Here is a 15,927-nt window from a genome sequence, read left to right as displayed (position 1 = left end):
ATTTTTAGTTTTGTAGATTTTCGTAATAATTAAGTACCAAGAGAGTCCTCAAAGAGCAGATTTGATGGGAAGAACAGTCGGCATATGCAAACGTCTCTTTACGAGCTGTTTGTTGGGGTTAACATATAAGCAGCGTGCTTATTTCTTTCCCTCTTCTCCCTTTTTCCAGCTCTACCCACAGATGAAGGCCCTCCGCTGCCATGTATGAAGTTGCGTGTCACCGTGTGCTGCGAGCCCAGTGAGTACACTCCTCTTTTCATCTGTTCTTCCTTTCATGCTTCTCTTTTGACTCCTGACTGTCTGCCTCTCTCATGTGTACTATCAGGGCTGTATGGCATGGTGTTTAGGCTGCTACTCATCCCCGCCACAACTCCCTCTGTTGCCCCTCCTCCTCCTCCCTCTGTTCCCCACTTTTATCAATGAAACTAAATGTATCTTTACCCCTCACAACCTTGAATCTCGTAAGATGAGACTCCCTCCTTGTTAAAACTACATGAACTCCACTCTCATCTCCACAATGGCTTTTAAACCTAATTGGATTGAGGGTTTTTTAAGCATTAGTTCCATCTAAAGTGCCCCCCCCACACACACACACACCCGTCCATTCTCTCCTTCATTTTTCCCCCCCTTGTCTCTCTCATTCTCCCACTCTCCATCTCTCTGTCCCTGTGTGAAATTCCCAGCATTGATCTAATCCAGAGTGCGCCTGGAGAAATGTTAGTCTTCCAGTCCAGTGAGCTGCCCATTCCGGTTGGGAATGTTGCCCAGTCACTGTGGGAATCGCTGTACAGTTGTTGGTGTGTGTGTGTGTGTGTGTGTGTGTAGGCATTTCTACGTGTATGAACATTTTGTCTGTGCAGTTTGTGTTTTTGTGGCCTCTTGTGTGGGTCTACAGGCCTTTGCGTGTGCTCTCTGGTGGTTTAATTTGCACAAGTTTGTGTGTGTGTGAGTGAGTGATTATGTGTATGCGTGTGTCCTCATATGCGTGTCTGAGACGTCTGTCCCAGTTCCCATCCCAGTACTATCTGCAGGGGGGGGCTTGTCGCGTTGTCCCAGGCTGTACTAATGCACACTTCTTTTATTCAAGAGAACTGTTTGCAAGGTTGTGTGTCTGTGTGTGTGTGTGTGTGTGTGAGTGTGTGAGACCCGCTCACTAAATTCCTACATGTAGTCTGACGAATGGCTCCCAATCACGCTCCCTTGATTAAATTGGTGGCATACAAAAATTTTTCAAAAACCAGAATAAAAAGAGCCCAACTGCCTCGAATGAATTCTTAAATACCATCACTGTTCCGGCGCGAGTAATTTGCTGTGTTATTACCAGAGTGAAGGCTGATGGCTTTTTTTATGTGTTAATTATCCTGCTGTCATTAATTAGAAAAGCCACGGATACTTGTTCAGTGAGAAAATGCTAATGTTGTCTTGACCTTCTGACAGAATTCCCCAATCAGCCTATCCGAGCCGGAAATAATCAGAATATTTGAAATCACCTGGACTGTGCAGAGACATGCGCGCGCACCCACACACACACACACACACACACACACACTTGACTTTACTGTTCAAGCCCATTACTTCACATTAGAAAGACTTCCACCTACAAAGATGCACATACTTTCGGCGGCTGTTTCCTTTTCTTGTTTTCTTCTCTCTCCCTCTCATCCTGTTCCTTAACCAAAACTAATCCCGACTAAATTTCAGGATCTCCCTCTCCTTGTCTTTCACCCCCCAACCTCCCGTTCTTTCTTTTCTACTCTTCTGTCATTCCTGAAGTGGCACTAATCCTCCCCTTCTCTCTGTCTCCTCAGCTCTCTCCCCCCTTCCTCATTTTTTATGATCTTTCGCTACTGGAGCAAAACTAATCTAGGCACCATCCATCGCAGTCTCTTACACTTCCTCCTTTCGTCCTCGCTTGACTCCACCCCTCCTCAACCCACCTTCTTCCACCTTCCCTGTGTCTTCTCTATCTCTTTCTTGTATCTCCATAACCGCAGTACAGTTACTCGCGCGACTCCCTCTCCCCATTTGTCCGCTCCGCTCCATCTTTGTCATGCTCATGCTGAGCGGCGAGTGCGTTGAGATGGGAATACGTGAGGCTGGAGAGAGAAGAGTGAATGAGATGGATGAGAGAGGAGAGGAAGGGGAGTTGGACTGTCTCTCTCTCTCTCTCTCTTTCTTTGACTGTCCATTAGTGACGGTTTACCACAGCTGCTGTTGTGTTGTTCCCTGTAACACCTCACATACTCTCTGGTTCTTTCCTGTTCAGGTTGCCTTTTATCTGACAGGTAGCATGGCAGCAGGGCACAGCATGCCTGTGTATTCCCCCAAGTGTGAGGGTGTGTGTGTGGCCTTCGGCTATAGCTGCCTCTTGTCCTTCAGCTACATCTTGTCTCTTACCTGAACTTCAAACCACGCACCGCTTTCTCTCTCCCCAAACTTTTTAATTTTTTTTTCCACAAAGCAGTCCATATGATTAAAAGGTAGTTCCATGTGGGGATGCCCTGTTGTGGGTGTTTGAATTAATTATCAGTGTGCGCACACACACACACACCTGCCTCACACTGGTCTGAAGGACAGAGTGGTGACAGTGAGAGGGTCCGTCAGGTACGCTGTCATTGTTCCAAGGTCAGCTACCGCACGCCAGTCCCTCGGTCTCCTCTCCAGTGTGTCAATGTGTGTGTTTATTGCCTTAATTTAACCCAAGAACACCACAAACCAGGTAGGACAGACTCAGTGACGCAGGAGGCTCCTAATGACATCCTGTGTGTGTGTGTGTGTGTCTCTCATGCCCCCCCCACCCCAAGTCCCCCATCCTGGTTGTTGCTTGGAGCGTTGTTTTTAGGTTTTGGTTCTGTTTTCTCAGCATAGTGATGTGATGTTTATTTGAACACTGTCATGAATCGCGTCAGTGAACGAGCTTCGCTGAAAGGTGCTTGAGCCCGTGTTGCATCAGAACACAAGGCTCTGAAACGGCATCGGCAGGCTGGTGTCATGTGAAATCTCTGGTGCCCCGCAGCCCTCTATTGCATCTTTCACCGGCTCGCTTCGCCTCTCGCTCCATACTTACCTTTTGCTTTTTTTTCGCTGCAACTTCTCCCTAAAACTCCTCCTGTTGTGTTTATCTCTCCTCTTCTCCTTGTCGCTCTGCCTCTCAGCCTTTCTCTTTTTCAGCCATCCTACTGTGAGAAACCATTATAGACCAACTTCCCTCTCTCTCTAATTGATTCCCATTCTCTCTTCGTCTCTCTTATTTTTTTTCCCTGTCGTTCTCCTGCTGTGAGCAGTCCATTGCATTCATTTCAGTTTGCAGAGCTTCACCATTTCCCCCAGTTTCCTTCTCTTTTTTTCCTGCCATATTTTTTTTTTTGTGCAGGAGAAATTTCTTACATCGCTGCTCTCCTTTAGCCCCCCCCCCCAACCCACTCTCTCCCAAATACCTTTGTACCCTCTGAACTCAATACACACAAGGACAAAACTCGAACATACACGCACCGGTTTGCCCATCCGAGCTCCCTCGGATCCCGAACTCAGAATCCGCTCAGAATTTGACTTTAATCGCTTTCGTCGATTTGTGTTTTTCGATCGCCATTTTCTTCACCCTCTTTCGCAATTTTTTTTTCTTGTTTTTAGTAAAGTGCTAACAGTCAGGCTTGGTTAGCATTAGCTCCTGCGTGTATAAAATGGCGGCATGAAAGAAGAGGTGGGATGGTGGAACAGTGTCTGTCTCTGCAGTGGAGCTGACTGGAGACATGCACACACACACACACACACACACACACACACACACATATATATATATATATATACATGGGCATGCATATGCGCACACACACACAGTCACACACGCAGACACACACATTTAGCCAAGGTTGTACATGTACATTTACACGTGCTGTGTGTTTTCTGACTGCAGTGCAGAGATGACTTGCAGTCACACCACCATGGACGCCATTTTGTGGCGAAGATCACGATGACCAAAATTATTGTGTTAACAAACTGGTGTCCGCAGTGTTCGGTTTTGCATAGATTATGTAATTATAAGCAGATCAAAACACACATATCACACACAGCCGGGTACACACGAGGCATTTATCGTTTTAGATTTCGAAGAGCGGCGTGAAGTCGCACACACGATAATTGATACTGTTGAGTGTTTTTCCTCTTCCCGAGTACATTTGCCACATCGAAGATGTCCACAAAAAAACACACAAAAGTAAAGAAAAGGTTAAAGTTATAGCCTACCAGGTATAGTTATTTTTATCTTTTATGTAAGTGTTGTTAATAGATTTAAATTGCTTTATTGATGAAATTACACACATTTAATGACACAAATTAAACTTGAAAAGACAGCTAATTAATATATATTCTCTGCTCATTAAATTGTATTAAAACATGGGTCGAGTGAGGAAAAGCAACATTTTTCATTTAGAAATGAACATTATATTTGTTCCGCTTTGTGCAAGTGCTGCAGCTCTATTTAAAGCATGAAAGGTTTGTCTCGATTTGCTTTGATTTGTCCTACAAACACTCACAATTACAGCACACACACCAGCTCGGTGAGAGGCCCAGACCCAGCATGCTATTTAATGGTTCGTTAACCCCTAGATGGTCGTTAGTTGTACAGAACCTGGGAGTAATTTAGTGGTTCGTGTCTGTCGGAGCGACATGTTGCTGCAGAGACCTGTAGGTACAAGATGGAGCTTACAGACACACACACACACACACACAGTGTTCCTCCGCTAACCCTTCATTCAACAAATCCTTTCTATGTGTGTGTGTGTGTGTGTGTGACTCTACAACAGATGAGCTCGCAGTGTCCCATTTCCTCTCTCATAATCTCAGTCAATCGCTGTGGGATGTGGATAGGTGGTAGCTTTCCTGGAGACATCAGTACACACTTTGTCTTCACGTGCGCCTTTGTGTGCATGCTCGTGTGTTGGTGTGTGTGTTTGCGGGAGTCTCCGGGCTTGCGGTGTCGAGGCCGTAGATCGATATAATAACAGTTGCAGTAGTGCAGCCTCATCTCAGTTTCCTAACCTTCCGTCCTCTGTCACTGATGTTACATGGCGGCTCTTTTACTCACCACCTGTATTTTACTTCCTTCTCCTCACCACTTCTCTCACCCCACCCCGTCCCTTCATTCTTACATCCCTCCATCCTTCCCTCCATTATTTCCTTTTAGTCCGCCCCCTGCTGAGAAAGTGACGCCCAGACACAAACAACCCCCCTGCTTTCCCGTCTCTTTCTCTCCCTCCCTTTTCTCTCTGTCTGACCTTGTTTCAATCTTTCCAACCTTCTTTTTTCCGCCGTACTTTCTCACTCGGGTCTCCACCGTTCCTTCTTTCATCTTCTGTCCACTTCTTGGTTTCGCTCTGTCATTTTCAGTTTCTTGTGTTTTTTTGTCCTCCCCCCCCCCCCCCCCCCCCCCACACCCTTCTTTTTCATTTCCTGTATCCCCTCTGTATAATCTTGATCATTCTTACTCCTCCTAATTTACATAACACTATCTTTTCCTGTTGCCATGCTTCTCAAGCTCTTTTTTTATCCGACCTTTAAGAGAATTTGCATAGGGGACATATTTGGGGTTGCACAGCTAGTCAGTACTCATTTTTCATGGCGTTAGGCTTTGAGTAATGGTAAATACCTTCTCCTGGTCATTTGTCTGTTTCTTGCTTCTTTTGTTCCACAAAGCAGCAGCTTTATTGAGAAAGTTAAGCAAAAAAAATGACCAATCAGCAACTTGTTTCTCTGCCTCAACTTTATCTAAATCCTCTCCTCTCTCTCTTATTACAGCATCAGAAGGTTCAAAACAAATACAAGGTGAGGTATCTTTGTCTTTCTGTCTCCGTCTCAAGTTACGTGTATCTGTTACAGCCGTTGTTGCAAACAAAAGCAAGAATAGAGCACAATATCTGGATGAAAACTCAAAGATAAGAAATGGGAATATACGTAAAGCCTATTTTTATTCATCATTATCAAAATTTGTCAAATAGGAAGTGTTCAACATGGCCAGAAGTATGTGGACATTCAGATGTTACATAGATGTGACTTCATCCTGAAACAGTGGCCATTGATGTGCTTCTATGATGGCTTTCACTGCTCTGCGGAGCTTTACCATAAGATTTTGGAATCTGTCTGCAGGGATTTACTCAGCCACAATGATGATACAGGTGTGATGAGGCCTCACAAGTCCAGTTCATCCCAAAGGTGCTTGATGCCATTGAGGTCGGAGCTCTTTGTGGCTCAGTGAAGTAATTCTACAACTGTGCTACAAACCTCAGAGACCAAGGACCTTCCAGAAACCATTGTCACAGATTAGGAGGCACACTATTGCCTGTAATGTCTTTGTAAGCTGTGACATTTAGATTTTTATAAAGTGGAGTTAAACCATGGTCCAAATGCTTGTGTCCACATACTTCTGGCCACATTGCAAATTTTATGCATAATATTTTATTCATTAAGTTTTACTCTCTCTTTCAGTAACTGTGTCTCGAAGTAGTGTTTGCTTACTGAGGACAGCTTCACCTACACTCCTCCTCACCCTCGTATTCATCCTGCTGCTGACTACCTGACTTCCACTTCCTTCCTCGCGGCTGACCTCGCAACCCGTTCTCCGTCAGATCAGGAGATGTTACTCAGACGTTCAAGTACACAATGCAATCTACGCTCAGACAGTGAATGACACAATGCAATCTATGCTAAGCTATCGCAAATGACACATATTACCTTGTGGCTGTTTATCTGTGAAATTCCTGAAAGAATCAGGTGTCTTTTCCAGAACAGTGACTCAGGGACCGAGATGCCGAATAACAGTGATTCGTTTCTTGTTATTTTCCTCTCCCAGTTGTAGAATATTACACACAGAGCTAGTCATAAGACCCTTTTCCAACTTTGATGTCAGAAGAACAGTCCATCGGGCCAAAGTTTCTCTCTTTCACATCTGTTTCTCATTTTCTGCATACTGTGTTGGACTAACTTCTTTTTGAGAACCTGCCTACAATTTAAGAGTGGCCAAATGAACACATACTACTGTACTGAGTGGCTCAAATCAGAGGCTTTCTGCTCGCTTCTTTTAGTTTTTATGGGCAGACTCAAATGGTTGACACATTTTAAACTGCCTTATTTGCATGTCAGTAAGAAAGCTGTGTCAAACCTTTGTACATAATCAGATTTTGGCATTTTAGGAGGAAGCAGGGAATATTCTGGAATAGTCAGACAGGGGTGCTGCGCCCCCTACTGGGATTAAACTGGTTTAACTGGAGTTGGACTGGGTTGACCATAGGCTCAGAAACTGGACATTACATTTTGGTGCTGTATGGTAATGATGGGACCTGGGACTGAGTTTGTCCTCTCTGATGGATCCCCTGCTGTTCTGCCTCTCCACCTTCCGCCTGTTCCAGAATAAAGCACAGAACAGAGGGGTTTATGGGTAAATCACCTCGTCTCGCTCCGCTGTACACTCTGAGGAGGCTGATTGGTCGACGCTCCTGTTGATCAACCAGATGTGCAGACCAGATTTTTGTTCTTTTTGTTGTTGTTGTTTTTCTTTATGCGGGATCTCTGAGTTTAGGTATTACTCTATAGTTAATATATTCTGCAAAATGAAATATTAACAACATCATTCAATGTTTTGATGAGAAATGATTAAAATATTTAAGTGCACAATTAAAAAAAAAAAAACATTTTTGCAGACACAAACAATGATTTAAATTATGGATACTTATGCATATACTGGTAGATTTTCAATGTCCTCTCCTGCAATGTAGTTTCACAAGTTAATTGATTTGATGGTGCAATGAATTTAATTTTATCAAATTGTGACACCACTGTAATTTACTGTCATCAATTAAGAAAAATATCATAATTAATTAGAGATTCCTTAGTTTTCCAGTTTTGTTAAAATTTGAATTAGAGATGATAAAGGTGTGTAGGTTCCAATGAAATTAAGTATATTTATAAGGTTATAATTATTGCCCCACATTATTCCGTGACTTGAGCTCAGACAATAGGTTGCACATTGCTAGCACTTAATATATTTTTTCTCAAAATATTTGGGTTTCATGCTGTGATTTACACCAGCGTCATCCTATTTGGGTTTTGTATGTTTATTTCCTAAATGACATTCGAAAAGTTGTAAAATAATTTCTGTGATGTAGATTTTCATAATCATGTATACTAGCAATTGTTTTTTGATTTCTTTGTGTGTGTGTGTGTGTGTGTGTAATGTGTTCTGCTTTCACATTTTAGTGAAGAATGTAGCTTCTTCTGTGAAGATCCAACTGCAATCTGAGCCTCTATATTTTTTTTTTTTTACGGCGAGACAACAAAATAAATATGATTGCATTTAAACTCTTCGAGTCGATCTTCATTTAACTTTTGAAAGTATCGATGTTTTATGTAACCGCAGGTCTCGGTGACAATGCACACAACTTTATTTGCAGAACACACACATCCAGTGTAATACACAGGAGTATGGCGATAAGGAGACTTCGGGGACTTGAAATGACCTTGTGGTGTAAGAGGCCACTGTAATGTGAGTAACCTAGTGGAATATTGAGCTGGGTTTTTATCTATGGGCAGCCAAAGTCTGATAAGACTCAGATACCCAATAGACTCCTGGTATTAATAGTCCCTGAAGCGTCATTGCCAATACATTGACCTTAAAGTAGTGACTGTATTTCTTTTCAGTAAACACAGAACTGAGACTGAATGGAGAGCAAGAGGAGATGTTTTTGTTTTATGCTTTAAATATAGAAGTGTACATCCAAATAAGCTGTAAATGCATTTCCATTTATGTTGCCTGTAATGTAGAGCTTCTTGTGAAGCCAGAAAGGCAATTTCCTGGATAATAGGGCTAATGCTCCTATTTCATGGTTTATGATCTCTTCTGATGACATGTTTGTCACTGTTGAGGCATGTTATGAACTGCCTTTGATTTTGACCTTCACATAGGAATTTCCAAGGCTGATGTTTTCATTCTTTTTTCCCATTGTGAATGAATGATAAACTAAGCACATGGAAATAAGTGGAAAGTGAGGGATACTTCTCGACCGGTGTAAAAAAAACAAAAAAAAACAAGTCTATGTCCACTTTGATTTTAGCTGTGTGAAAACTGTATGGCTGTTTATTCCAGTGCAAGGATGTACAAACCAAAGCTTTTATTTAACAGGGTGATATTGATTAAATGTTTGAACAATCCCGACCAAAAATTTCTCAGAATGTCTTTGTACTTGAGAATGTTGATGTTTTGAACAAATTCGCTGTGTAAATGTACTAACGCTGGAGCTGAACTCGCCCTCCAAAATACACTTCATAATTATGGACAGATGTTTCCATATTATATAATTTTAGATGTTCGTGAAAGGCCCGCGTCAAAGCTTCCTCTGAGGCTTTCTGGGGGACAACTGTGATCATAAACAATTTCTGGGATGACAAATTTAGTTTTTAACTATCTGTCTGACAAAAAAAGTCCTTACGGCATATCCTTATGACATATGCAGCCCTCCTTTTCCATGACACTATAATTACACTGTTTTAATTTATAAACCAGCCACAAGTCGGCCTATTTCTAATTGAACCTCGGCCTAACGTCTATGGCTCGGATTGTCATGTTGATTACATCTTCTGAAATAAAACGCTCTGGTTATTAATAGAAGAAATGAACAAAGCATTGGAAAAATTTAGAATATATTAAATATTGCAGCAAAAATTTACAGCGGAAAAATAACCTACTGAAATAAATTTAAAGCTGTATTTTAGCAGTAGAAAAGTCAATGAAATCTGGTGTAGTTTTAAGACGTGTTGCTCCTTCCTCGTTAGGTGATTCGTGATTCTCAAGCCTTTCCTTGAATTTCGGAAGGATGTTTTTCACAGTCAAGAGTTTCCCAGCGTGTAATCAACACCTTGATCGGCAGCAACATTCTTGTTGTGAATCCTGACCCGTGTGCATTTCACACATTTCAGAACCCAAGGTGAAATGAGGTGAGGTGACAGGCCGACCACATTGCAGGAAGTGTCCTTTGGAAAAGAAACGCCTCAAGATCATGAGGTCCTTGAGAAAAATTACATCTTAAATTTAAACTTTTTTATTGTATTATTTGTATTAAGGCAGTTTGTTAAATAGTCTTAAAATATAATCTACAGGTCTTGTGTATATGGAGACAGATGTACAGTTTGTTTTGGGGGTTTTTTGCGCACACATTTCTTAAACTGAACGAGACCCTGCATTTATAAACTGTCCTCATGTCGCAGGGACATCGTCACTGTGGGCACACAATGTCCAGGACTCTAGGAGCCATGTCTGTGGTAGGTTTTGTAACAAAAGTACTTAATGCTTAATGTTGGGAAAAGATATTTTCAGTTCATTAAATTGTCACAAAATGTAACCTTTAGGATTCACTTTGGTTAAGGTTGGGGAAAGACCATAATTTTCGATTAGATGTTAATAAAGAATCAGTTTGTGAAGTACTGACACATTTCATCTCTAGGATTTGTGTACTTGGACCTGAATTTTCCATCTTTAACTCATGTTGTCATGAAAAAAATGGACAAATGGTGCCCATGTACATGAATCCTCCTGATTACATTTCACAACTACATCACAAACTGTGGCGATACTGCGCTGTACAAGGCCAAGCTGGAATGTTCTTCTTTTGTCCTTCGAAAATTTCATCAGTTTTATTAAAACCTTTGAAGGATTCAGAAGAATATAATGTAATCACAGCTGAAACTGTAGCTTAAATATGACACTCTAGATATGTTCAATCATGTAAAGATATATCTAATTTTTAAATATGCAGAGTTTACTGCATTCACTGATAGATTTTGACTGTTTTCATCAGGATCGGGCTATAAATGTTTCAGCTCGAGATTTCAAAGCAGCCAAATCTTAAGCTCCACTGATCTTTCCAGCTCACTAATCTAATATTTGTGGTTTCTGCCCATATCTGCCTGCATCTAAAAACCTTTTTGCATCAGGAAATGGGACGAAATCACAGTTTGGATCTCCTGACCTCTCAGTCTCACAGCTCTGAATGTAAAACACTGCATCTTCTAGCGTGAAGAAACAGAAACTCCACGTACTGGTGAAACTCCGTGAAAGATTTTTTTATTGTCTTTTTTGTTGGCTGCCATTGCCCCCACATGACCGTAAGCAGCAACGAGTGCTGCAGCTGTGTGTGCAATACTATGCTGTCCTGCAAAGAAGCTCTGAACTATGTGAAGATCAAGAACTGTGATGGAGTCTCCACCAATCAGCAAAATGTTACTTGACATCTCTTGCACGTATTGCGTTTACTTTTTCAACACTTTATAATCAGATACAGTATATATTTCCCAGGGTGAATATGTGACCCTTGATGCAGTGAAGAGTAAAAAACTTAAGATGATAAATCTGTGAAGTGGGTTATGACAAGAAGAGTCACCACTTAATGCCTTTAGATTCTTGTTCCTCAAAAGAATATCCTGCCCTCATTTATTCTGGGAGGTTTCACTTCACTCGTTTTCCCAGTGCCACATTTAGGAGTGTTTTCTGTTACCGTCAGAGCTCATCAATAGTTGTATCACACTCATATACAGAACTAAAACAGCAGTCACCATGCGACCCAAATTAAAAACAATATTGCCTTGTATAATGTAGAATTCAGCTGTGTTCGTAGTGCCACAGTGGAGGCTTGCAAAGTGACTGAACAGATGCAGAAAGCTCCCCTTTTTTAAACTGTTGTGTGTTAATTATTGATTTATGAAGTTGTTTTGACAGTAAATTATTGCTAGTTAAAAGTTTGACTATGATAATGACACCACACAGCTAAAAACACACCAAAGAAAATCACATATTTTAAATCATTTCTTAAATTGGAGACTGAAGATGTCACCTTAAAAACTGGTGAGAAAACTAATTCACAAGAGATGAAAGTCTATTCAAATGACACATTTGCATTTAAATATTTACTACTGGAGATGCACACTCAGCCCTGGAGAAATCTGTTTGTTTTTAAGCTGTTAGATTTTTTTTATTATTATTTTTGATTTTATCCAGAGTGTTTTTAAATGAAATGATTCACTGTCACATTCACATTTTCACATGAACTGTTCTGTGAAGAGTACATGGTCACAACCAGGTTTCATGTGTTCCCTGATGGTTTTTTTTTGTTTTTTGTTTTTTGTTTTTTGTTTTTTTGTTGGGGGGGCTGTTTGGTTGTGAAAGTCTTCAGTAATTTTGTAGCCTTGATGTATTGCTGTGCTTCTTCATTCATCTTCTCCTTCTTCATTCCAGCTTTCAGGGGTGGATTTTATTTCCGCTTCGGGTGTAAGCTGAATTTGCTTGTTCTGAATTAAGTCGAAACTTTCCACGTCTGCTTGTCATATTCTTATTCACATCTTTTACACGTGTCAGGTAACAATAATTGTGTCTGCTGTGCTCACAAAGCAGGCACTTCCCAAGTGTCACACAAAACTGTGATAAATGTGGACGGACCACATTGGGACGAAGGAGGAAAAGAACACACATTAACCGCTTTGGTGTTCAAGCAAAGATCAACAGATGAATCGACTTACACGCCTTTTTTGTCCATGCGCATTGACATTAATTGCACATTTAAGACCAACCCAAGGACACTCTGAATAACATTGCAAGTGCTAACTTCTAATACAAAAAAGTTGCCCCTGAAAGAGGAAAATGTAAATATCATTTCCGTGCCTGATTATGTACATTTTACAGTGGATCATACATAAAACTGGCCTTGGAAAAGTCATGGCAGGGATTTTTCAAATGCTTAAAATCCAGTCCTAATCTTTCAAAACAGGAATCAGTTGACATTGGCTGGGCCTTTCTAGTGTTAAACATCTCTCATCTCTCTAACACCCTGCACCATGTTTAAGTTATGGCTGTTGAGTGCAAATGAGCTCCAGTTGAGTTGAGCTGAGCTTTTTTTTTTTTTCCCCATCAGTTTTCAGCATGCTGGTTGAAGCTTCACAGACGCTGGGCCCTTTATATTAAAGCGAGCCCGCTGTGTGAAAGGCATTTCTGAATGCATCCCATGTGTGCGGCTATGAGCAGGGGGTCTTGGTTCTGTGTACCGGACTGCGAGCTGTGACAAACTCAGGATTATGAGACTGAGACTTTATTTGAACACACCAAAACCAGACACAAACGAACTAAGTCAGTCACACTTCACATGACAGCAAGCAGAGCAGCCTCCTTCCTCATTCTCCCTCCCACTTTCTCCCTTCCTTTCTTTCTGTCTTACTTTCATCCACTTTTCATGTGTGACACTTTGATACTGAACATCCTATTTCCCGTGTTCTGGTCGATTGGTTTTACATGCAGATGGGTTGGTAATTTGCATAGACTCAAAGATCTCCCTTCTCTCCTGATGCTTTCTGACAACGGAGTGTCTATTCATCCTCTGTGTTAAGCATCCCTCCCAGGACAACGCCTGAATTGCTGTCTCATGCTGCTTCAAGTCTCGTTTTACACTGCAGGAAGTGCTGAGGAATTGGATTAGGAACATATTTCTTTAGAGAAAAGCATCACAGTCACCGAGGCAGGCTCGCATCTGAAATGGATCGTTCACTTCGGTATCAAAGCTTGTCACATGTTTTTGTACAAAGTCACACCAAGTGATCTCAAGTCATGCTGGGTCCATTTCACACACACCGTTAGCTGTGGAGCCTCTTAGAGTCCCCACCTGGGAGTTTTCTGGAGTGTATCAGCAGAGAAGTCAAGGAGTTATAGACCCGATGCAGAGGAGGAAACTCTGATCACCGCAGGTCTTCTTATCCTGATATCACCTTAGGAGGCTGGGCTGATCATACTCACACCAGCAGACCTAAAATCTGCCTTTGGAAACCAATTAAGCTTACATATGCACGGGAGGAAAAGAAAAGACACTTTTTTTTAAAATCCCTGCTTGTTCCATTTTGTCTCAAATGACTCAAAAGCTGCTGTATCAGAATTTCAAGAATGTTTTGTTTGCAGTTTTGTAGATTTCAAACAGAGCCTGTTTCAAAAGCACAGCACTGTGAAATTAAAAAAGAAAGATAGATATGGAGTTGAGGACCACACACATACACACACACACACACGCAAATGTATTTTAGTCCAGATACTTTTGGGTCCCCAGTCAATACCCATATCCTCCCAGTTTGTCACTGAGAATGTTCTTACTGCGTCTTCCAGGTCAAAATCAAAACGTCATTTTGAAATTCAAAAGAGGGACCAAAAAAATCCAGAGTTATAATACAAAGGGAAGGCAGAGAGGAAGGAAGTGGTGTGATGACTAGGATGTACAGTAGTAAAGCCGAAACACGCATGAAGGATGAAACAGGCAAGTGAGAGTGATGGAGTGACAACTGAAAGAGGATGAAGTTGAAACTGTGGAAGACAGTGGAACACAAGGACAAAGGTAAGAAAGTTTAGAAAGCTATCATACAAACGTCAGCATCATTTTTGCATCCCAGGTATGCCTGCAGTGACGGCAGATGCAGCGGAGGAAAAGTTCTGATCTTCTGCTGCGTTTTGCTTTCGTAGCCTTTGAGGTAAAGCTGGTTTCAAACAATTGATGTCAATTGCGTCGAGCAAGAATCACAAGATAAATAGGATATAAGAAAACACGAAGCTCTGAGACACAAATCTGCTTTAAATGAAATGTTGGGTAAGTATACGTCTTTGGGTCTTAAAGTGTTATTTAAATAAAATCATATGATATTTGGTATAACAACTGATAGACATCTGAAAAAGGATTAATTGTATAGAATCTCCAGCCAAAAACAAAAACAAACAAACAAAAAACCACAAACAAAACCACACTGGTGTATATATATTTATAATGCAGAATATTGTCTTTCATAAGCTCGTTGTGTGGATTTTTTAGGAATTTTTTTTTAACTTAACCCATAGCTGTCAGATAAATAGTGGTGCACTACAAAGTGCAGCATCTCCCTCTGAACGGAGTTGTATAAATGAACATATTAGAAATACTCGTGTAAAGCTGTGCTCGTTACAGTACCTATGTGAGTGCTTTCCACATTTACTTTGCACAAGCAAGCTAAGCAGGAACTGAGAGCCGGGAAAGTTACAATAAACTCATAAAAAGATTTTAAACGTCATTAATTCCTCAACTATACACAATCAAGTGACTCCAGTGTAGCTTATGCTTACAAACCCTGCAAGGAGGACCAAGTCTGAATCACACAAAGGGAGCCCGCCTCAGACACATAGAGCCTGTAGGAATATAATTTTCTTCCACACAAACACCATCACGCCAGGCAATGTCCTGGTGTTTTTATCGCACCACCAAAGCACACACCATTACATTTCTGCTGTGATTATAAAGCCTCTGCTCATTGCCTCTTTTATTATTGTTATTATTAATAAATCAAGCAAGCCGTGGAACCCGGACAGATAACTTAGGGGGTCTGGGGGTGGAGGGGGGGCTGGAGGTGGTAATTGCTGGTGTAACAGTGTGTGCAACCCCGCGGTGGCCTAGTAAGCGACCCGCTTTATTAGATCGGCCGGTATCGATCCTCGCTGCGCGGCGTTGACTAATCTGCAGGCGGCGGGAGGGAGAGGGAAGAGAGCGGATCGATGAGCTTGGATTCAAGCATGTCTCGAAACGGAGAGAGGTAATTCTTTTTGTAATCATGGGTGCTAAATGGAAAGAGTGAGAACAACGCGCCCGTGAGGTGCGCGAAGAGAACTACAACATCACGGTGGAGGTCCCTCACTTCAGAGATGCTCAGTTCAATGCGCTGCAGTCTGCAATTATGGATATTCAGTGTGAGACTCAGATGAATCAATATGAGCCTGCTGCTTGACCTTCACCAGTCCGTCCATGCTGCTGCACACTCCAAAAAGCTGATTTTCTCACCTTGACAGAACACCTTTTCACATTATTTACTAATGTATTTTGATAGAGGCTGTCTTTC

The 15,927-nt window shown here is 41.6% G+C and overlaps 1 protein-coding gene across 2 annotated transcripts in view; it reads left to right on the top strand.

The window, feature by feature from the left end:
- Positions 1 to 7,733, top strand: part of si:dkey-246i14.3 (ephrin A4) — a 30,084-nt gene extending 22,351 nt beyond the window's left edge. The window contains exons 3-5 of one of the 2 annotated variants that reach the window (XM_046399347.1): positions 170 to 238; positions 5,794 to 5,820; positions 6,481 to 7,733. In XM_046399347.1, coding sequence (XP_046255303.1) covers positions 170 to 238; positions 5,794 to 5,820; positions 6,481 to 6,572 — 188 coding nt within the window. In that variant the 3' untranslated portion in view covers positions 6,573 to 7,733. Of the gene's footprint in view, positions 1 to 169; positions 239 to 5,793; positions 5,821 to 6,141; positions 6,393 to 6,480 lie in introns of those variants that run through there. The other variant, XM_046399348.1, reaches the window with a different exon arrangement.
- Positions 7,734 to 15,927: the final 8,194 nt, after the last annotated feature.

This window comes from Scatophagus argus, chromosome 9, assembly GCF_020382885.2.
Source record: "Scatophagus argus isolate fScaArg1 chromosome 9, fScaArg1.pri, whole genome shotgun sequence".
Taxonomy (NCBI): domain Eukaryota; kingdom Metazoa; phylum Chordata; class Actinopteri; family Scatophagidae; genus Scatophagus; species Scatophagus argus.
Note: the sequence above shows the minus strand (reverse complement) of the source record. Positions and strands in the feature narration are given on the sequence as shown.